The sequence below is a fragment of the Humulus lupulus genome, chromosome 1, assembly GCF_963169125.1.
Source record: "Humulus lupulus chromosome 1, drHumLupu1.1, whole genome shotgun sequence".
Taxonomy (NCBI): Eukaryota; Viridiplantae; Streptophyta; class Magnoliopsida; order Rosales; family Cannabaceae; genus Humulus; species Humulus lupulus.
Window position 1 is genome coordinate 34,312,834 of NC_084793.1, and position 23,649 is coordinate 34,336,482.

The 23,649-nt window shown below is 33.7% G+C and overlaps 3 protein-coding genes across 9 annotated transcripts; all 3 read left to right on the top strand.

Annotated features, from left to right (window-relative positions):
- The first annotated feature begins 6,274 nt into the window (after nt 1-6,274).
- On the top strand, nt 6,275-9,924 carry LOC133790723 (pto-interacting protein 1-like). 6 transcript variants are annotated; one of them, XM_062228485.1, is made up of 8 exons: nt 6,275-6,654; nt 7,427-7,540; nt 7,765-8,015; nt 8,110-8,236; nt 8,447-8,720; nt 9,145-9,277; nt 9,385-9,471; nt 9,591-9,924. In XM_062228485.1, the coding sequence occupies exons 2-8, from the start codon at nt 7,456-7,458 to the stop codon at nt 9,732-9,734; spliced, it is 1,101 nt and encodes a 366-aa protein (XP_062084469.1). In that variant the 5' UTR covers nt 6,275-6,654; nt 7,427-7,455; the 3' UTR covers nt 9,735-9,924. The 6 variants fall into 6 exon arrangements, with proteins under 6 accessions (XP_062084469.1, XP_062084492.1, XP_062084499.1 ...); XM_062228508.1 differs by having other exon boundaries at nt 7,431-7,540; XM_062228515.1 differs by having other exon boundaries at nt 7,434-7,540.
- A 1,451-nt stretch (nt 9,925-11,375) lies between these two features.
- LOC133790710 (probable sugar phosphate/phosphate translocator At1g48230) lies at nt 11,376-16,008 on the top strand. Of its 2 annotated transcripts, none has more exons than XM_062228456.1 (10): nt 11,376-11,605; nt 11,989-12,123; nt 12,244-12,351; nt 12,834-12,865; nt 12,946-12,996; nt 13,547-13,608; nt 13,704-13,965; nt 14,320-14,585; nt 14,665-14,759; nt 15,588-16,008. In XM_062228456.1, exons 2-10 carry the CDS (start codon nt 12,040-12,042, stop codon nt 15,756-15,758), a joined length of 1,131 nt encoding a protein of 376 aa, XP_062084440.1. In that variant the 5' UTR covers nt 11,376-11,605; nt 11,989-12,039; the 3' UTR covers nt 15,759-16,008. The 2 variants fall into 2 exon arrangements, with proteins under 2 accessions (XP_062084440.1, XP_062084450.1); XM_062228466.1 differs by having other exon boundaries at nt 11,376-11,600.
- Nucleotides 16,009-18,649: 2,641 nt separating this feature from the next.
- On the top strand, nt 18,650-22,411 carry LOC133790763 (uncharacterized). The gene is made up of 3 exons (XM_062228526.1): nt 18,650-19,254; nt 19,527-21,003; nt 21,123-22,411. Exons 1-3 carry the CDS (start codon nt 18,903-18,905, stop codon nt 21,307-21,309), a joined length of 2,016 nt encoding a protein of 671 aa, XP_062084510.1. The 5' UTR covers nt 18,650-18,902; the 3' UTR covers nt 21,310-22,411.
- Nucleotides 22,412-23,649: the final 1,238 nt, after the last annotated feature.

Genomic DNA, 23,649 nt, shown 5'->3' on the forward strand with positions numbered 1-23,649 from the left:
AGTGTTTTTCAAGAGCATTTTCAAGTATGTATTTTATTTATTTTGTAATTTCTATTCTAGTTATGTGCTTCTAATCTTTTTCATAAGATTATTAAGATTATGATGAAGCAACTTGTAAATAGGTAATATTTATGTTGTATGTTGATTTCCATTGTAATGCAACAAAGTTTATGGATTTTTCTTCTTCATATATATCTTTCATCTTTAATATCTCATATTTTGGATTGTTAGATAATATTGCACTTTGTTATTCATTTTGCATAACATAATATTCTTTGTGTAAGATGTGTCATTAAACTGTACACATCCAATGCTTAGAACAAAAATATTATGTTTTTCCTTATAAATAATGATATTTGATTTTTTGTTGATTCATTAGGTTGATTCACATTAAATACTTTTAAAATATATTTTTTTTAAAAGTGAAGAAAAATCCTATCTTTTTAGAAATATTTTGTGCTTAAAATTATAAATCTATTTGGAAAATGATAGTTTGACTTATTTTAACTATCACTAAAACTTAAGAATCAATAAACTAATAAGTATTATTAAACTTACATTTTGTGGATTCTAGTATCTTAATAATATTTCATTTTAACACTTATTTTCAAATCATTATTGGTTTATTTTTATTCTCTTAAATAGCTTTATTTTAAATCTTTTATTTTATGTTCATGACATTAAATCTCCTCAATCTTTGGAGCTAGGTTAGAATTTATTAATTTTTGTTTAAAATAGTTTTCTTTTTTATTTTAGACAACTCCTTTGGGTTCGACATCCTTGCTTACACGATCACTATTCTATGTGAACGATTCGTGCACTTACGATATAAATATTTAAAACATACTAATTTTGGTCCATCAGGTTAATCGAGTGATCCCCATGAAAATGAACCCGACTTCTAGGAAACAAACCGGGATGTCAGGATTTGATACGGGAGAATGAAGCAAGTCTCCGCTGTGCAAACACAAACGAAGACTTGGGGGGTAAATGTTATCCCCGTTTTTCCCCTGGACACGTGACACGACATAATGGGTCTGTGAGCTCTCTCGAAGAGATCAAAGGCCCAGGCTAAGCCCAATGGACAGGGAAGAAGAAAGTCCTAGTGGTCCAATCGTCAGTCAACCCAACATTGTACGATTGACGCCACCATAATGAGGGAATCGGGACCAAGATGCGAACCCAACTCATCTTTCCGGTTCCAACCTAATGGCATCATCCGGGATGCGAGTAAGGGTGGCGGGCTCAACAATCTGAGAATGAATTGGGACGCTAGTAAATAAACCTGAGCTCGGGTGAACGAACCAGGGTCCTGGTAAACGAACGGGGACGTTGGTAAATGAACCCGAACCTAGCATCCGGGTGGGCAGGATTGAACTTCCATGACGTTGACACATTCCCGAGAAAAACGGAGTTTGGTCTCCTCAACTAACCTGCAGAAGAGGTTACATACTGAATGTACGCCGTTATTGGGGAATAGTACTGCCACTACTCTGGCGAATCCTGTCCCCAGGATCTCCTTAGAAGCCCACGCGGACCAGTCTAAGGCTACGCACCGCTGTCAGTTGTAAAGCTTGGTTATGCCCAAGCCGGCCCAATGGGCCCTGATTAATGTTTATTATTTAGCAAAGTCCTTTGTATTAAGCCTCCATTAGCAAGCAAACCATGATTATATCCCTATTGGGCCCGGATTAGTCCGGCCCAAGCCCATTGCATCCAACTCCCTATAAATAGGACAAGTTGTGCACTGTAGAAATGGCCTCCGAATTTTCTCTTGTAATCAATTACTTTGCTCATACTTGCAGAAAGTTCTATTGTAAAAGCTTTTTAAGCTCTAATACGATAGACTCGTGGACTAAGACTCATTAGCGCCCAACCACGTAAAAACTCTGTTTGTTTATCTTCAATCCTTTCTTTTTAGCTCTCTTATTTCTCATAATTCTAGTTTCCGAAAAACTTGGTAAACAGTATCCAAGTTTTTTTTTTTTTTTACAGTGAAAGTATCCAAGTTTAACTTTTACTTATACCATTAGTACCCCCCGTTAATTTTGTCATTAGATGGTAACGATCGGAACTAACGGTGCAAGTAAAAATTAAACTTTGATAAGTGAAATTCCATTTTTAGTAATTACCAAATTAATTAAACCAAGTGAATTAATTAAAGTGCGGAAAGGTAATTAACTGTTTACACAGAATACAGTTCTGTCGGGACAGAAACCAAACTTGTCACGACAGAAACTGAACACAATAAAAAGACAGTGCAAAACAATAAAGAACACAGCGAATTTTTACAAGGTTCAGAAACCCTTTCGGATAACCTACTCCTTGGGGCCACGCCCAGAGAATAAAACCAATTAATAAAGAATCACAAGTACAAAAACATTGACTTAAACAAAACAAGACTCCCTCTTGAGATTTGCCGCAACTTGTTGTACTTCTCTTCACTAATCTGATCTTGATTGAAACGCTCAACCACTTGAACTCCCTTCAATGGTCAGCGAGTGCTTGCATCCTCCCGACGCAAGGCTTGTAAAAAATCTTCTCCCGAAGACTACAAACGCTGTGTTCAAATTACAATGTGTATTCACTCATGAACATGGTATAAGCTCACCACTAAAAACTAAACACACATAATTCTACAAGATCACGTGAATACATATGATCTTGAATACAAAGAAGAACTCTCACAAATATTACAATAAAGCTTTCAAATAATGCACCGAAGAGTTCACTTTTCTCATTGCCTTTAGAGCCCTATTTATAGAGTCTTTTTCGTGCTCACAAAGGCAGAGAAAGAATTCTTCTAATAAAGGCAAGAATCACAGTAGTTAATCTTGATTGATGAAGAGTTGCCTTTTTTTAGAAAATGCTGATCCGACAGATGCGATATTGGTGGGGACAGCTCAGACCTGTGTCGGATCAAAACAAGCTCAAAAAGGAAACAATAATTAATGACATTAAGAACCAGTTTCCTGATTGCAATCCTTGAGCTGCACGAAAATATATCAGCAAATAAACCAAAAATAACTTTGGGTATGTACCGAATATTTGCAATAAACTTTGTTTCCTTTATAAACAAAATGAGACAATATATGCTAAATAAGGAAGCATATTATTGGCTAAAAATCACACAAAAGGAAAGAGGGTTTCCGAAAATTGGAATAAAGGAAACCAAATATTTCCAAACAAATCCGAACAATATAATAAAGGAAAACATCTATTTTTCGAAAATTATAATAAAAGGAAAACAAATATTTCCAAAAATTATAATAAAAGGAAACAATTAAATCAACCAATTTCTCTTTTAAGAAAAAAGATATTTCTATAAAAATGCCAATTATAGGATTTACAATAAGTTTGCCGTAAAAAAATAATTTGAGTACTTAAGTGTAATATTTTGAATAATTGAAGTATTTTTGCTACAAATATTCCTAAATATAAATATGTAATCAAGATTTTTTAAGAAAATAAGGGTGTAGTTGTATTTTTTTTAGAGTGCAGTATATCTCCCCAAAATAAATTAGTCATTCAATTAGTTTTAGAGTGGAAACTTCTTTTCACCAAATTGTGAAATTCTTATTCTATTAGAATTATATTCCCATGCTTTAAATTGCATTCTATTCTAAAGTGGATTTATGCATACCTTGATTTCAATTTACCTAAATAATATTACTCTAATGTACATGTATCTCGAAGTCAAACTAATCGAAGTATCTAAACACAGTTGTGACTTGTGACACGTAGGGTTGAGCATTGGGCGGGTTGGTCAGGTTACAAGGCATTTTTACCCGTCCAATGTCATAATCGAGTTAGCAAAAGTGACCCGTAACTTGCCCAGTTAAGAATTTTTTTTTTTAACCCATCCAATAATTTGGGCGGGTTGGTTGGGTTAACCCGCCCAAACCGAAATTGTATTTTTTTTTGGGCGGGTTAGGCGGGTTGGTCGGGTTGGGCGGGTTGGTCGGGTCAACCCGCCCAAACAAAAGTGGTATTTTTTTTTTGAGTTAATTACATCTTCCACCGTAATCTAAAAAAAAATTCGTTTTATACGGTACAGTTAACAAATTACAAAAATACGGCATTCACTACATACCACCCGTGTATATATATATATATATATTAACCCTTTGTTTTACTTTTTTGTTTTAATTTTTAATAAGAATTAGGCATATCAAATAATATAATAATAAAAGTAATAATAATTATAATTACTACCTTCAATAAAATAGAGTAATTTATTTTATTTAAAATAAATATATTTATTAATATTTATACAATTACTCAAAAAATAAATAAATATTTATACAAATTACAATATACTGTTAATTAAAATTAACATTAATAACTATATGTTACAATATATAGTTAAAGATAATCACAATATTATTATTCTTTATAAAAATATTATATATATTTTTTAAATCATAGCTAGTCAAGTCTCAACACTCCATGTTAAACTAAAATCATAATCTAATCCAAGTTTCAAGTTTTGTTACAAAAATATATTTAAAGTTAAAAAATTAGTTTTGTAAATCTTTGTAACAATCATATTAAATAAATTTATAAATATTTACGTAAATGTGAGTTACAAAAATAAATTTTTTAGTTGTGAAATTAGTTTTGTAAATTGTTGTTACAAAAATGTAAAACTTGTTTAAAGAAAAATATTGTATTTCACCACTATATTCAATAAAGTGTTTTATAAATAATGAATATCTTAAATTTATATTTTTAAGTTGTATAGCATAAATATGATGGTTCATGTAATTTTTTGGTACAATATTGTAACAATATGAAAAAGTATAATAATTTTATGTATATTTTGTTTATGATTTCTTAACTATAAAATATTTTCGTAAATATTAGTTACAAAAATATATTTCTTAGTTGTAAAACTAGATTTGTAAATTATTGTTACAAAAATAAAAAATTTAGTTACGAATTTGTTTGTAAGTTTTATCTACAAAAAAAAAAAAAAAATCTACAATTCTATAACTGATTTTGTAAATATTATTTACAAACACGTAACAGATATTTATAAGTTCGTAACATATATTTACTAGTTTGTAAACGTGATCACAAGAAATTGTATTTTACAGCTTTTATTTATGATTTTGCCACTCCGTATTTATAATTTTGCCATTCTGTGTTTTTATCCAAAAATTCCGTATTTTTGTAATGTACCGTATTTTTAAGATTTTTTTTAACTTTTAGTGCATTTTTGTAAATTTCCTTTTTTTTTTTACATTTTTTTCTTTTAAATACTAGTACTAATAATGTGAAGTTTTTCTTTTTAAGCTTAAAACAATATTTTAAATTTATAGTAAAAAAATTAAAACAAAACTTAATTAATTTATATATTTATTTGAATATATTAAAAATAATAAAATCTTAATTGGGCGGGTTGGATTATATTGGGCGGGTTGATAATTATTTTCAACCCGCCCAATGTAACAATTGGGCAGTTTAAATTTTGGGCGGATTATTCGGGTTGAGTTTTTTAGCGGTTTTTTCGGGTTGGTTTGAGCGGATTATTCAGGTTGGGCGGGTTGTAAAAATTTCTGCATAGCCTAGTCGCACGTTGCAAACTTTTCCAAAAACGAAATTGAAAGAAATGAAGAGGACTCAGTAAATTAGTAACGTGGAGAATAATCAAGCAAATATTTAATAGAAGAAAATATTCTAACACTTTCTTTTATATTTCAACTTTATAATAATAGTCCACAACAAACACCTTCCGACTTTGTTTCATCACACGCTTTCCTTGTAAATTCAAAACAAAAACAGCACTTATAATATAATTAATCTTCGTCTTTTGCTTTCTAATTTTTGTTGTGTTGTGTTGTCGTTTTTTTTTTTTTTTTAATCTTTATGGCTTTATCGGTACAATGTAAACATCCATACATATCATACATTTAAACAACCTTTGAGAAAACGACACCTCTCACAACTGTTATCTTTTGTCGTATTCATCAGTAAAAAAAACTGTTTCTATTTCTCTTTTCTTTAAATAATTAATTTCAGACTGTATCCGTTAGATTCGGGCGTAATCACCGTAATTTGTACTTAAAATGATAGTGCAGCAGCGGTAATAATATATTTTTAACTCTTAAAAGAAAATTAATTAAGACAAACGCGACGATCGGGGGCGTTACACCTTGGCGGGAGGAGAATACCAGTCAGCACACCCGACCAATCAAATTTTAACACGTCATCTTCTGCTATTTCTTTTTATTTATTTATTTTATTGATTGTGCTGTTTCTGTGGCAGTGGCGGTCGTAATAGAGTGGTGGCTGGTCAAACTGGGTTAGCTCGCTGTGAGTCTTCAACCGTGTTTAATATAATATAGTAATTTTTTTTGCCTTTTCCATAATACGTTGATTTATTATTTAATTAAATATAGATTAATTATAATAATCGAATCCAAACACCTAAGAGAGGACTGTTTAGTGAACACAAAGTCAAGCCTCAGCGCCCTCCCTTTTCCTCCTCTTCACCCTCTCCCCTCCTCCGGCGCTTTTTTCTATCCTACGCACTCCTTATTATCCTTATCCTACACATCCTTCGCCGACCTTCAACCTCAGATCTCTAGCTCCACCTTGCTTGCCGTCCACCACCACTTTCTGCTTCAGCTTCTGATAATCTGGTAAGTGGTAAGCTCGATCTCTCTCTATTTTTTGTTTTTTTGCTTCTTCAAATTTTTACCAGGCGATTAATCGAGCTGAAAGTGTTTGGATCGTCAAAATTCTGGTCAGCTGTATAGCGATCTTATCCTGTTTTTGTTTTTCTGTATCTTTTTAAAAAAAATTATATGAAAAAAAAAGCCTCTTAGCTTAAGTTGTTGAAAATAATATTCTAACATAAGTCTGTAGTAGAATTTTAAATGATTTCATGAAAGAGTATACTCAAGACTCTTCATCAATTATTGGTTGGAATTTATTTTTATTTTTAAAGGTTCGTAAAAAAATTGCTAATAATTTGTCATTTTTTCCTGAGATGCTATCCAAATCCAGTATGCCGCTGTTCTAAGAGAATAGTATTTAGTCTATGGATTAAGCAAATGGAATGAGAAGTTGGCTTTGCTTTGTGCTTTTTGATAGTATAGAATTCATATATATATTTTTTTGACAAACTATAGAATTCATATTTATGGTATTAATATTAAGTTTGTGAAAGGAGCATGCTTAGTAGTCGTTGTAATGAAAATAATTTTAAACCTGAATGAGAGAGTTTGGAGAAGAAATTGATATATGAGCTTTTTTTTCTTTTCTCTCAAATGTATTAGCATTCACGCGTGTCTTTCTCTAATTGTTCTCTCTATGCTGAATTGCTTTTTAGTTGAAACACTTGAGCTAGTCTTCAGTTTTTTACATTTATATATTTGGAATGGCTTATTGGATTAATTTAAATGAATTGTTTCGGAAGCAAGCAGCTGTAATCGAGATTAAAGAATAATGGGTTGCTTCAGCTGTTGTGAAGATGATGATATGCATAAACCAGCTGAAAGTGGAGGTGCATACCCGGCAAGAAGTGCAGCAGGTATTCCCTTCTACCAATGTACCATGCAGCCTTTTCGCAACGAGAATTTGCTGACTTGATAATTTTCCATTTTATTTTCTCCATTGCAATGGTGTTCTTGTTTTGCACATACCTGTCTGCTTTGAATATAGTGTTTAAACTTACTTGGTGTTCTTCAAGCCTCTGTTCCTCTCATTTTTCAATGATTTTATCAGTACTAGACTGAGTTGAGTTTCGTGATGTAGGAAATGATGGGGGTTACCATGCTTCAGAAACTGTACCCAGAGGTTCTCAAGCAGTGAAAGTTCAGCCCATTGAAGTTCCCGCTTTATTAGCAGATGAACTTAAGGAAATCACGGATAATTTTGGTACTAACTCTTTGATTGGAGAGGGCTCATATGGAAGAGTATACTATGGTAAACTTAAAACCGGGGAAGATGCAGCAATCAAAAAACTAGATGCTAGCAAGCAACCAGACGATGAATTCTTAGCCCAGGTTTAGCGACAGATTCTTGTTTGTTTCTCTATAATGTTGTTGCATATTTTTTTAGTTTTGAACTCATTCGGTATATTAATGCTTTAATTTATAGGTCTCCATGGTTTCGAGGCTGAAACACGACAATTTTGTTCAATTGCTGGGTTATTGTCTTGATGGAAATTCACGTATTCTTGCCTATGAGTTTGCATCTAATGGATCTCTTCATGACATTCTACATGGTACGTTGACAGATTTCAAGTGAAATAATGTAGTCTCGATTGGAGTTTCTGGCTGCTCACCTTTAATGAGAGTGACATTACATTGCTGGTCTATTTTTTTTTTTATAATTTCATCCTCTTGGTAGTGGTCTACTGCAATGTGTTCAAATGGGAATTCTCGGTTCTCCAATTTCAGAAAGTGTTTTTTAAGTTTATCGGGTGTCCATGTAGGAAGGAAAGGTGTTAAAGGGGCACAGCCTGGTCCTGTTCTGTCATGGGCACAACGAGTGAAAATTGCTGTGGGGGCTGCAAAAGGGCTTGAGTATTTGCATGAAAAGGCTGACCCTCATATCATCCACCGAGACATCAAGTCTAGCAATGTACTAATCTTTGATGATGATGTTGCTAAGATTGCTGATTTCGATTTGTCAAATCAAGCTCCAGATATGGCAGCACGTCTTCATTCCACTCGTGTTCTCGGAACTTTTGGTTATCATGCCCCTGAGTAAGCCCTTCCACTTAAGTTTTTATACATGTGTTTACAATTGCAGACAGACACACATTTCTATATGTTTGGATGCATGTACATACTAGTATGTATGCATTTATATGTGTATATATATGTGTGTTTGTGTATGTGATTATCATACATTTGAATACATGATGGATTCATATAGTCGTGTCTGTATATATGTGCGTATATCTGACTCATAATCTGTTTCTCATATAATCTAAATACTTGACCACGTTTGAGCATCCAAAGATCGCATGTAAGAGCTATAGTTCATGTTTGTAGTGTACATGGGTGGTGAGATACATCATGCATGACGCCTCTTTAATTACTGACAATTCTAAAGATTGTAATATTCAGATATATTTCTTTCCTCTTATCTAACCATTACGGTTAACAAAAATTTCCTGGTTGGCAGATATGCAATGACTGGACAGTTGAATGCAAAGAGTGATGTTTACAGTTTTGGGGTTGTCTTGCTTGAACTTCTGACTGGGAGAAAACCAGTCGATCATACATTACCACGTGGACAACAGAGTCTAGTGACATGGGTACCAAACCGATCTCTTTTCTGCTTGATTTATTTTCATTTTCTAAACTTTGAACTATGTTATGTTCTTTCTATGCAACTGAGCTGACTATGCGCTTCATATTTTAGGCTACACCTAAACTTAGTGAAGACAAAGTTAAACAATGCATCGATGCAAGACTTGGGGGAGACTATCCTCCAAAGGCGGTGGCCAAGGTATTTGCCTACTTAGCTTTTAAAGATGAATACAATGATGAGAAAGAAACATAGCTTTGGTTTCCATGCATAAGAATATTGGCATTCATTCAAATATCTAATAGTTGATGTTAACACAGATGGCTGCTGTTGCTGCATTGTGTGTTCAATACGAAGCGGATTTCCGCCCGAACATGAGCATTGTTGTTAAAGCCCTACAACCGCTGTTAAACGCCCGAACTGGACCTGCTGGTGAAGCACCACTGGCCACGGCCACCTCCTGAAAACCTACTGCATGCGAGTATTATAAATATAACCGGAAAGAGAAAAAGAAAAAAAAAACTTAAAGGTCTTGGAGTATTGTTGGATTATGTTGCACATGATTCCATTATTCACAAATATTTGATTTGTTCATAATCCCAAGGGGTATTTTTCTGATCATGTCAATTTGTTATTATAATGTCTTCTTTTTTTTTAAGAAAAAACGTTTATGCTTTACCATCTCCACCTTATTTCTTTCCACTGGACTAGTTTAGGTTTAAAAGGGCGGACAAGTGTCGTGTGGTTGACCAAAAAAACACAACAAAATGTGACGACATTTTTGGGCAGAATGATAGTTTTGGTTAACTTAAAAATTTACATTAAAAAGCTCTCTGCCATATTGTCTTTGAGGTGTAAAGTGTTGATTTTTTTAAAGCAAAAGTAATCAACCAATTAAGATACCACCACACTTGATTTGGCGGTAGTTTGGTAAAGATTTCAGAAATATCTTTGGAGCTGCTTAGTTTCAACAAAGTTTGTTGTTAAACAGATAAAAGGGTATATTTAATAAAGAATTTATGCGGATGTTATTTTATATGTTTACTTATTTATTATGCAAGTAAATAAAAGAAATAAAAAATAAATAAATTTATCCTGAAAATTATTTTATATTTTTATATCTATTACATATTTTAAAACTATCCCTTAGATATCTAAAGACATCAACGACTTTTTAATGGTTTCATATAAAAAGAAAAAAAAACGCTGAACTTTTGACATGAACTCGTTTTCTTTTCAATTATGGGATTCATATGTAAGGTCTAGTTTTAAAATATTCAACCAAATGACATATAAATTATCATTGGTCACAACATAATGATTGAGATGTTTGTCTGATTTTCAATTTATTCATAGTTCGAATTTCTTAATTATTAACTTTTGTAGATTGAACAAGGATATTTATGTAAATTATAGTAGTATTAGACCTTAGTTCGGGTGTAGCTCTTCGAACTTTTAGCATATCAGGCAACCAAAGGAGATAGGGACATAAGTAGCACTATATGATCTCCTTTTTCTCTTTTGCAAAATAAAAAAAAAATCAACCAATACATAGATGATCTCAATTAGGATTAAAAGGAAGGTTAACATACAAAGATTATTGGGATAACTTAAAAAATACCCCGTTTTAGGATTAGTTAACTAAAAATAGCTACTAATAACATTTAGTTGAATATTACCCACTTTTTTAAGCACATTTCCCATATTACCCTTAAAACACTACTAGAAGTCCAATGTAAAAATCTCAATCTTTGCCTCTGTCGTGTCATTTACTCCCCTCTTTAAATAATATTCTACTGTCAGTTCCACTAGATCACTATATAATGGGTAGAGTCATTAATAGTTTGGGTATTAATCTAAGAGTTTTAAAAGGTGGGTAAAAATTAAAGAAGTTAGCTTAAATTAGGTACTAGATGTAATTTTCACAAGATTATTTCATTGTAAAAAAGTTGGCCATTTTGCTACAACATCGAAAAGATGACACATTCTTTTATTTACTTCTAGATTTGGGCTGGGCTAAATGAAAGTACAACCCATTGAGCCCAATAGTGGAAAGGCAATATTTTGTTGGCCCATTAAGGATGAAGTGAAGGAAGCGGCGTTGCGTTTGCGTAACAAAATAACGACGAAGATTCCGAGATCGTCACATGGGAACGACGATGACATTTATGGAAGGTTTATTGGAATCCGAACGATTCGACTCAACGATTCGCCTTCTACTTCTCTAAGCCAACTACTCTCTCCCTCTCCCATTCTCACGACATTCACTCCCACTGCTACTACTTCTTCTCCTCCTCTTTCTTCCATTGTACGGATCAACAGTTTTGCAGGTCAGGTAGCTTCTCCTAATCTCAACACCAACGACTCATTTGTGATTTCAATCTTCTTATTTAATTAGTTGAGCATTCATTTTTTTTTCTTGATGATTTCCTCTAATTTTTGCTATACATTTGCAAAATTTTCACGACCTAAGTAAGAAGTAAGAGCCTGTTCCATTGATAAATGGCTCGGGGGTTTCATGAGAGTCAAACAAGTGCATATGTTTTCAGTAGCGCTAGTGAGAATGTGAGATACCGTTGCTTTGGATCCATGCTTGGCATCGCAGCTTTCTTAAATTGAACTTCTTGTAACCCTCGGTCCCCCCAATCTGAGTCGAGTCGTCTATGGATTGGCATTACAACTCGTGTGTTTTGATTTTTTTTATCTGTACAAAATCAGGCTTATGATTCGGAGCATTGAAAATCAATAGTGGACACTACACAGTACACAATGATCGGCAAGCAGCATATGTTAACGTACATATACCTTCTACTTTACATTACCCTTTCATCTGGGGTTATTCTCTACAACAAGGTAAAGCTAAAGCCATATTCCAACTGATACATTTGGCTTTACTCGTCTTGTATATGCGAATCAATTCTTTTTCTTATACATATATTGTCTTTTATTTATTTATTTATTGTTTATCTGCAGTGGTTCCTCTCCACAAGGTATTTCAACTTTCCGTATCCAATCACACTCACCATGATTCATATGGGTTTTTCTGGTGCCGTGGCCTTCTTTCTTATCCGTGTTGTCAAGGTATCATGACCCTATTCAAGTTTTGCATTTCATTATTCTATTTTAGTGAGTACCTTTTACTTGCTTTCGGCCATCATCTCGTGCTTTTGATTCTCACCTTTCTGTGTGAATTGTTATTCTGCTTAAACTCGTTGGTCGTTGTCTAGGTATCAAATAATATGTTGTTGACATGGTTTTTATTTTTTTGGATCTTCAACAATTATCAGCGTTGCACAATAGGGTAGACAAATATTAGCTGGTCCCAGAACATACTGATATTTCTAATTTTATGATTGATACATTACACCTTATTTGTTGGTCCACAGTGAATACTTTTCTTTTTGTGTCGTCTGTAGTTTTATCTCTATCAAATAAGGTTGTACTCTTAGGTATACTGCGCTATTGTTCTTCTGTGTGCATTGGCAAGCTGTTTCAATCAGTTACTTGTCTTTACCTTAGTTTTAGTTGATATATAAGAGATTTATCTTTTGCTGCTTGTGCAGGTTGTTTCCCCTATCAAAATGACCTTCAAAATGTAAGTCTTCTATAAGCAGCAGAACTTTTCTTCATGTCTCCATAATTTTATCCTCTTGAGTAATTTTCTTCATTTTGCAGATACATGACTTGTGTGGTTCCCATAAGCGCCTTCTTTGCATCAAGTCTATGGTAAGTTTTTTTTTCATTGTTGAATGCTTTCTAATGCTAATTAACAATTGTTTTGCCACTTTCAATAAGGTCAATGTGGCTGTATTAGTATTTTAAGCTAATAGAACTAGGATTTTTTCATTAATCTAGTTTGTTAAATTTTAGCAAGAAATTATAAGCACTCGTATACTAACGTATTTTGTGGCATTCTATTTTGAGGGATTAAATACCACCATAGCTCATCCTTACCACGCATCAAGAATAATTTTAAATGCTCATTCACTACTACAGATGCTGTTAAGATGATTCTGTCCTGGCATTTCATCATTATACTGCTGATGTCCTTTATTGCAAGTCCTCTTTTTTTTGACCTGTAGTTTTTAATGAACTTGTACACGTGTAATTTTATGTCAGCTAAGAGCCATACTCCTCCCTTCTTTAGGGATTCTAGCTGCCAAGAATTTTCCCATTGACACTGTAAACAATAAAATGCATACCTTAAAGTCTTTTTTAATGCTTAACTTTCTCATTTTGCACTGTTTATTAAAGTATTTTTTTTATAAATGTACAGGTTTGGCAATACTGCTTATTTGTTCATTTCGGTGGCCTTCATCCAGATGCTTAAAGCCCTAAGTATGTGAATTATTTGTGTATGGGTGTTTTTTTTCCTCCTGTGCCCTCCGAATTACTAAATAGGTGTCCTTTTCATTATTATTTGGAATTTTCAGTGCCTGTGGCAACGTTCCTGGTGGCTGTGTTTTGTGGCACAGATGTTTTAAGGTGTGATGTGTTCTTAAACATGGTGCTTATCAGTGTTGGAGTAGCTGTCTCCTCATATGGGGAAATTCATTTTAACATGACTGGTACAGTTTACCAAGTCATGGGAATTGTTGGAGAGGCCCTCAGGCTTGTATTGACCCAAGTTCTTCTTCAGAAAAAGGGTTTAACTTTAAATCCTGTTACCACTCTGTATTACATAGCACCATGCAGGTACTTGGCTGCAGCAGTCTTAGAATATCTCTTGCAGTGTTTCATTCATGAGTTGTGTTCTTTTCAACTATTTGTTGTGTGCACAATTGTGTTTGTATCTAGTTGTTTTGATATTCACATCAATCATTTGCTGAGTTTTGGGACTGGTAGTAATTTTTGTGGAACTGACCTTCCAGTTAAAGGTGTTTTGTCTTAAGTCTTTGTTCAACTAATTTGTGGGGTATCACCTCTATTTTTGTTTTTTGTTTGTCACTATAGTTGAGGGTGCCTCTCAGTGCATGTCACAATTGTATCAACATTCCAAATTTGTGTTAAATCCACTGATGTGCTTGTTTTGTCTACTTTCTTTTGCAGCTTTGTGTTTCTGTCTATTCCTTGGTATATTCTGGAGAGTCCTGCATTAGAAGTTTCTCAGATTCAGTTTAATTTCTGGATTTTTTTCTCAAATGCACTTGCGGCACTGGCATTGAATATTTCAACTTTCTTAGTAATTGGTAGAACTGGAGCAGTAACTATCCGAGTTGCTGGGGTCATGAAAGATTGGATATTGATTGCCCTGTCAACAGTTATATTCCCCGAGTCTATGATTACAGGTCTCAACATAACTGGTTATGCAATAGGTATGTCTTTTAGCATAATTTTTTATATGCTCATTGATATCTCGAATCATTATATGACATAGTTGAATTCTTTTTGTAGCTTTATGTGGTGTTGTTGTGTACAACTACTTAAAGATGAGGGATTCTCGTTCCTCTCAACTTCCTTCAGGAATTATCCCAGATAAAGCAGTACTGGTGAATCCTCTAAACTTGTTATTATTCCTTATTATCTGATAAGTATCTCTCTTTTTCACAGAGTTGGCTTATAAAATGTTACATTAATTTTAAACCTAATAAGAGAAAATGCATTGGGTGGTTGTGTCAAAAAGCCAAGTCATTGTTGATAGTTATATATTAGCAGCTTTTGATTTGTCTTACCTCATTAATTAGATCAGTGCAGCATCTGGCCTATAGTATTTAGGCTATGTTTGGTAGGAAGGAATGAGAGTTGGAATGATGCAAAGTTTTAAGGCTATGTTTAATAGGAGGGAGAGAGAGCAGATGGATGGAGAGTTTAAGAAGGATGAGGAAGATAGTAATCATTTGTTTGGTATTATAAGTGAAGTTAGAAGGATATAGAGGAGGTTAATTAATAAACTTACTATATTAGCATTTTATATATATTTATATAATCATTATAATTTTGACATTTAATATATATTACTTTTTCTGTCGTCTTCCCAATAATAGAGAGATTCAATTTTGTAGATTTGGAGGGAGACCTTCTCCCTCCATCTCCTCTCTCACTCTTGCCAAACAGTGGGTTTGTATTATCCTTTGAACCTTCTTCCATCCCTCTCCAGCCATCTAAAATCCCCCCTACCAAACACAGTTTTAAGCTAAATTAAGTTGTCACACCACTTAAAGATGTGTTTGTTTTCATATTTTATGAAGTAGTCCTAATTATTTTGTGTTAGGCTCATGAGTCCATCCCATCTACATCTACTATCAGTATGGTAAGCTTTTGGGGAAAATATGTTTTGGGTTGGATGTGTTAAAATAATAATAATGTATATGGTGCAGGAGCTAAAGATGGAGAAGTCATATGATGTGTATACACTGGATGACGAAGACGAGAAGAAGAAGAAGAGCAATGTTGGAAGAAGTGGATGGAATAGTTCCGGTCCAGATGCTAGAGTGGATGAAGAAGCACCTCTAATTCCTTCACTGAAATCCCAGCTTGGCAAAAGTTAGCAGCCAGCTCTAGGAGTGACCAAAAAATGAGATAGTAAGTGAACATTACAACACCATATCCTTTTAATTTTTTTTTGTTGAATTGGTTTTGTTAGAGCATCGTATAGTCAAAGTAGTTAGAGTGGTCTTTCATTGTAAAGAAAAACCTATTCTTTTAGTAAGTAACGAGGGATTATTTTTTACTAAATTCTCCCCAGGATTCCATTGTAAGCATCAGTGGCTTTGATATGGCAGTTATTATTGTACCTTCCTCCTAATCCTAATTCTAATTCTAGTGGATTCTTAAGCCCTAAGGAAAACATAAATAATGCAATTCAAATTCAATTGGGAAGAAGATTCAATAATATAAAGCACTATCCACTTCAATCAACTTCACCCAAACTAGAAGTCTAATACTTTTTCTATCAAAAAAGAAAAAGAAAAGCCTAAAACTTTTTTGTTTCTTTGTTTTTTCTTTTTTTGAAAAGAAAACTTTTTTTGTTTTTCTTTTGTTGGGATTTCTTTTCTTTTCTTATAAAGTTAATAATCTAAATAGTACAATAGCTTCTTCATATTTTTCCTTTTTAGAAAAATGACAATTCACATAGAACACGATAGTACCATATAAATTCAACACGCTTATTTTGATACAGATAATTAAAACAATTTATTAAAGTGTGATATGTTTTTTCCACTTAACTATTTATTTGAGAATTTTTATATGTTAATGTTTCTATTGCTATTTTTTCTTTAAGTTTTCAAATATATATGATTTTCAATTCCTATATAAAGGTATATATTAAAAAATAAGCCATATATCTTTACATAATTAAGTTGTATTTAAGAAATTAATGAGTTTAAAAAAACCCTATTAATTGTGACTTTAAAAATTCAAAAAGTCATGCTTTTATATATTTGCAATTAAAATTCCATATTTTAAAAAATTTCTCTTTATTAAAATATATGATAAATATAAATAAATATTTTTATATTTTACGACGCATCTATCTGAATAACAATTTTGTTAAATAAATCTTAAACATATATATTTTTTTAATATTAGACTAATTATCAATCCTACTTTTGAGAAGCTTAGCAATGTTAAATTAGATTATCCAACTCATTTTAAAAGTAGCAAAAATTTAAAGTTATTAGATAAAGTTACCTCTAAAATATATATCAATTTTAATTTACCAAAATACTTAATTTTAAATCAAAAAAGAAAAAAAAAGAGGGATCTCATTAACATATTAATAATTATATGAGAGATCATAAACATAGCCTAATATTTCACAAGTTCTAATTCCCTTCTACTAATATTTAAAAAATAAAAACATTTGTATCATATTATCAAAGAAATCAAATTTAAATGTATAAAATTCTTATTAAATCAAATCATGTCTCTAAATTTAAATACTATATATTACTATAAATAAAGACCGAAGTGTAATATCTTCTCAGGAAAATTTTAGTCTTAAATATTTAAGTGGTTACACATTTCTCCTAAGTCAAAGTTAAATTCCTCCCCCACCCCTATGGAATAGAAAAAGTTAGTAAATAACATTTTTGTTCTTTGAATTATGACCACTATATGATCGTGCCCCCGAATAATTCACAATATTAAAAATTCTCCCATAATTATACACTTTACTAAAATATAGGACTTCTATTAGATTTCGTCTTAGGTGGCTAACAGATTGATAGTGTGACATTTTGTCTGTTGATGTGGCAGTGCCATGTGTAGAATAATTAACAATTTTTTCCAACCCGAATTTTGACCACTTCCAAATTGTGCATTTTTTTTAATCAAAACTAATTTAAGTTTTTTATCTTAAAAATATTAATTAAATCCTTAAAATATTAAAAATCTAATTAGTAACAAATAGTTCTTTTTTATTTTTTTCCTTTACTTTTACAATATAAAATAAATCTATTTTAGAATGAAATTTTAAAATAAATACTAAAACAAAGAAAAACTTTTAATTAAAGAGGAGGACGAATGACGAATGACTTAAACAAATAAAAAATAATAATTTAAAAAGAGGAGAATGAAGGGAAAAAAACTTTTAATTTAAAAAGAGAAGGACGAAGGGAAATACTTTGTTTATGATTTATTTTTAATTTTTATTTCAAGATATATTTATTTTATGTTGTAAAAGAAAAGAAAAAGTAAAAAAAATATTTGTTATTAATTAGATTTTGAATTTATTTAATTAATTTGAAACTTTCTTTATTGCTTATTTTCTTAAAAAAATTAAATTAGTTTTAATAAAAATGATATAATTTGCTGGTAGTCAAAGTTTAGGCGAAAATTACTAATTATTCTAGGCATGATACTACTACATCAACAAATAAAATATAACATCATCAATTTGTCAGCCACTTATGACAAAAATCTAACAGAAGTTTCATATTTCAATAAAATGTATAGTTTGAGAATAATTTTAATATCGCAAATTATTCGAGAGTACGATCATATAGTAATGATGATAGTTAAGAGAAAAAAATACTATTTATTCAAAAAGCTATATCTTGTAACATAATTTTTTTAATTATTAATTGAATGTATTGAACAGAAAGTTGAAGCCATTTTTTTTATAAAAAAAAAAAGAGAGACCAAGTTGAAGACTTTAGTTTGGTCATATAGTCATGGTAGACTCCTACTAATCATAATTGTCGTATGCTACACTCTCTTGCTTTGTTTACCATAATTTTCCCCATGAATTAATTAAATTAATAAAAGTCTTCAGTGTGCATCCCCGAAACTAAGGCTTTGGTCTTGGGAGTAGTAGTAGAATTAGTGGTACAGACACTACTCGACCAAATACCATAAAAGTCCCCTTGACAAAGGCCCACAAACGCGTGACAGGGTAGGGTCAAAATCGTAATTTCAGAGAAGTACTTTCGTCTTCGATGGGTAGAAGAATGGAATCAGTAGGATCCTTCTTCATTTCATCACAGAATCAAATTCGAAGCTTTGTGCTATCGAAGAGGGATTACTTCCCTTCTCTTCTATCCCTTTATACGATTACTGTAATGCTTTCTGTATATAATACTATATAACCAGACGGAGAAGAAGAAGAAGATCGGAATCGATACCTAAAAGGTTTTAGATTATACCAAAATTGTGATTAGAGATATTGTTGAGGAATCCGATCTAAGGCCATGGGTGGAGATGTGAGCGGCAGCGGAAGCAGATGTAGCAGCAGCGGTAGTGGCAGCGGCAACGGCAACGGAAACGGCGGCGGCGGCAGCATGTTGGGATTGGGGCAACTCACCTTCGCGGAGCCGCAGTACGTTGGGGCCAAGACTTCAGTGTGGTGGGATATAGAGAATTGTCAGGTTCCTAAAGGTTGTGACCCCCACGCCATCGCCCAGAACATTAGTTCTGCCCTCGTCAAGATTAACTACTGTGGCCCCGTCTCCATCTCCGCCTATGGCGACACTCATAATATCCCCTCCTCTGTCCAGCAGGCTCTTTCTAGCACTGGCATCGCCCTTAATCATGTTCCAGCCGGTATTCTTTCTCTACCTTGCTTTTTAGGGTTTCTTTTTTTAGTATAATTTGTTTTGTATTAGAATTGTTTACTTTGATCATGATAAACCCTCAATTGATAAATTTCATATGAGATTTTCAAGAGAACAATGAGTGTGTAGAGAAACCCTGATCTGGTTTTTCAGGGGTTTACAGAAAGTTGACTGTTTTAAGCGAATTCATTGTCTGACTGGTGGTGGTTGTTTTTTTTTTCCTCAAAAAAATTTGATTGACATGGTTAAGGTCTTGGGCAGGTGTGAAAGATGCGAGTGATAAGAAAATCTTAGTGGATATGCTGTTTTGGGCGGTGGATAATCCGGCGCCTGCGAATTACTTACTTATTTCCGGAGATAGGGATTTTTCGAATGCTCTTCATCAGTTACGGATGAGGAGGTATAATATCCTTCTAGCACAGCCGCAAAAAGCTTCTGCTGCTCTCATTGCTGCAGCCAAGAGTGTATGGCTTTGGACGAGTCTCTCATCTGGAGGATCCCCACTTACCACTGGTGAATCTTCTCAGCTTGTTAACGGCAGCCAAGTTAGCCAACCATTTAAGCCCGATGCTTCACAATTCTCAGTGTCTGCTGAAATGCACCAGACTAGCCTACCGATGGGTTACCTAGGTTACCAAGAAACTCTACCAATTCCAAATCAAAAGCCTTCTAACGTTGGACGGGGTGTTGACCCCAAAACTAAAGGAAGAAACAACAAGAAAAATCCAAGCCAGCCCACTGTATCAAGGGCCTCAAGTGTGCCAACAGGCACACATGAGAATAAGAACAATGATTACCCCTTTCAACTGGAACATTTGCAGGGAAAAAACTTTAAGAAAGCACCACATGAATACTTTGGTGGTGGCAGCGGTAGTAACGGAAACCATAATATAAGCAATCCGCCAAATCACTACCCTTCCCCTATGATGCCAAATAACCCCCATATGCAACCTGCCCCCTTTGGATCCGATAACCGGTTTCATCCTAATCCCCATTTTCGGCCAGCTCCTCCCAGACCTGATGGTCCTAGATTTTCTTCAGTTCCTTCCAGACCCGATGGCCCTAGATTTTCTTCAGCTCCACTTAATGTGCCTGATATTGGTAAGTTAGGTATCAATCAGTACAACAACTATGCGCAGAATCCACCTAATGTCCAAAATCGAACTGGAGAAGACTTTAAACCTTCATCTACTGAGTCACTGAATCCAAATAGTTTTAATGCACCTCAGAAAAGCCATAATTTTCAAAGTGGCCAAGCTTTTCATCACGATGCAATGAACAATAGGTATCCTCGCAGTTCTGAATTTTCAGCTCCCCCAGCCCCGTTTGGTGCAAACAATGTTCCTAACAATGGTATCTGGGGAACTCAAGGGTGTGCACCACCTTCAGAATATGTTCAAGGTCTTATTGGCGTTATCTTACTTGCCCTGAATAGTTTGAAACTCGAGAAACTTATGCCTACTGAAGTAAACATTACCGATTGCATTCGTTTTGGGGATCCAAAACACCGCAATACTGATGTAAGGAAGGCCTTGGATTGTGCAATAGAACAACATATGGTAGTGAAGCAGAACTTAGGTGCTGTGCAGCTGTATGTTGGTAAAAATGAGAAATTATGGAAGTGTGTGAACACTATAGGTGGCAATCTTAATCTTTACCCAAAACCCACATGGGATCGGATTCAGAAGTTTATAACTTCCTCGAGTGGACGTTCTGCGGTACTGGCTTCTCAATGCAAGTAAGTGGAATTATAAAATTTGGTTGCTTTCTTAGCATTCATTCAGAGTGTAGATATATAGATATCCTGAAGTAATATGTCTGGCCATAAAAACTATGTCATCTTTGCTTTCTTTACAGATATGAAGCAGCTTTAATTCTTAGAAAGTCATGCTTAGAAGAGCTTTCCTTGGGCGAAGCACTCCAGGTCTTGAATTTGATTATTGGTGTGAAGAAATGGATTAATCATCACCACTCAGGATGGCAACCTATTACAATTGCCCTTGCAGAGACGAAATCTGATATAGTTACGGAAACTGGTGCTTGATTAAATCAAGAGCTTATTTTGATGATGAAGAAATGGTTTTAATCTAGCTTCAGCCGCAAGAGCATATATCTTTTATTTTCCACCTCGAGAATTATGAGTTGCCTTTGAAAGAAAAAACTAAAACTATTGACAATATCAGGAAAGGTTACAAGGAAGGCAACTATTAGATCATGAATCAAGTAAGTTGAACTAGGATTTATCTGTGTACTTTTAGTTTTAGTTTTTTCCCCACTTTTATTTGCAAAGTTAGCTGTAGGGTGGATCTATAGAATTAGAACCCTACCCTGGTGGTCTCCTATTGCATTCAATCTCAGTTCTCTGTTGCAGTTATGAGGCCACCTATTTTAGATAGTATTACCTGCATATGGGGCTTCTAACTGTTCCCAAGTTTAAGCGGTCGAATCCTTTGACCTAAAGCTTCTTTAGCAGTAGCGTATATACAAGGACCGCCGTCAGTCAAAAGGCACAATATTTGTAAACTCAACATGTCTTGGCAGCTGTGGTAAAGAGATGACATGTTCTGTTTACGTAAAAAGTGGCGAGAAAAAAAAGAAAAGAAAAAAAAAGAGGTTTCATGACTGCCTGTTCTACATGGAATGAATAAAGCCTTGAGAATTCAGATAATTGATAAAGGGAAAGGTTGAAGCAACTAGAAAGTAGAGTTGCAATGTTGGGTGTATTTTTAGGGAAGATTTTTACTACAAGCAAAGTCTGATAGCTGCAATTACATTGGCTGTCAGGCCATATGATTTCTATTTTGGAATTGTTTTGTAGCAAAAGCAAAATCTTCTTCGATGAAAGAAAAAGAGGACAACATGCTGGGAGATCACTTTTTTTTTTTTTGTTTTTACTCGAGTGTCATTCTAACCTTTCAGCTATGCACAAGTTGGTTGGTGAAATGGATGCGCGTTGGTTTGGAGCTGCAGCTATCTAATGATATATTAGTATATATATACATCTGTTGTTTAAGCGTTTTCTGCCTTTCATTTGCTGTCTCTATATGATGTCTTTGGATTGTGCAATGTGTTTGTTTGGTTCATTATAAACAGCAATAGTAACAACTTATATAGCTGTATAAATGGATCTGTTTTCTTGCAACTGAGTACTATGTGTTGTGTTTTCAAATTTATATATCTTCCTGATGTCGTTGAGATATTATGTCAATTTGTTCAATTCTTGCAAGCCTACTACTCTATCTTGCCTTTGGAGAAGTTGGAGCTTTGATTTTAGGGATAAAATTAAATGGGCTGTATGCATCATAATATTGAATTATTTAAGAACACGCCAAGCACAATTTGACCCTTGCTGCCCATGGATGGTTAGAGAATTTCATATTTTTTTTATGACGTGTATGTTGTAGTTGGTAAAATTTCAAGAAATTTTAAATAATTTATAATGTCAAAGCAGGGTTCAAACACGCGATTGTTTGTTTTTTTATGTCTTGTTTTGAATTTTGTTTTTGGCACTGGAAATTATTTGAAATTTTTTCAAAATTTTGCTTGATGTTCTACTGGGGTAAGGCTAATATGTAAGTCCCTGGCCTAGTCCTTAGTAGGATCTTGAAAGTCTATCAAATCTAGAGTCAAAACTCATTTTTCTTTCCCAAAATGTCTTAATCTTTCTAGTCCACAATACTCGGAGAAGTACGATGTCTCCAGTTTAGAACTCCACGTTCTCATATTGAAATTTGCGAACTCTTATGTCCTTTCAAATAAGCAGACACTCCTGCCCCAACAATACTAATAACTTCATTGGTCCTTCGAACTAATTCTGAACCACAATACTTCTTGTCCCTTATTTTATTATTTGGAACGAGTATTTCTCGTTCCTTTTCTCACTGTATCTTATTAAGAGTCACCTTAGCCGTTGACTGACATTCATCACTATGACCATTCAATCAATGGACCGCACTTATCTCAATGTCTCCAAAAACTTACACATTTGAGGTAAAATTCTTAAAGTCTAAGTCATTCCTTCAGATTGTCAGTCTATCCGAAGGTAATCGATAATTCAAAATCCCAACCTTATACTCATTGCCCTCTACAACCTTTTTTTTCTTCTTCCAGAACTTGGGAAATAAATGGTCTCAGTCCAACACTATTGACTTTGGTGTCCCACGGAGACATGTAGTTTCCCTTCGCTCATACGCATTCTTGTGATACTCGTTCACACGAAAGTGTACTAACCCAATCTGTTGAGTCAAAACTTTTCGTATCCATTCATCTTACCTATAATTTAATGTACTCCACCCTTACGGTCCACAACTATATCCCTCCGTACTAACTCTAGGATATCCTAGAGTCATAATAGCCTTTCTGGCTTCTGATTATCATTTCCCAC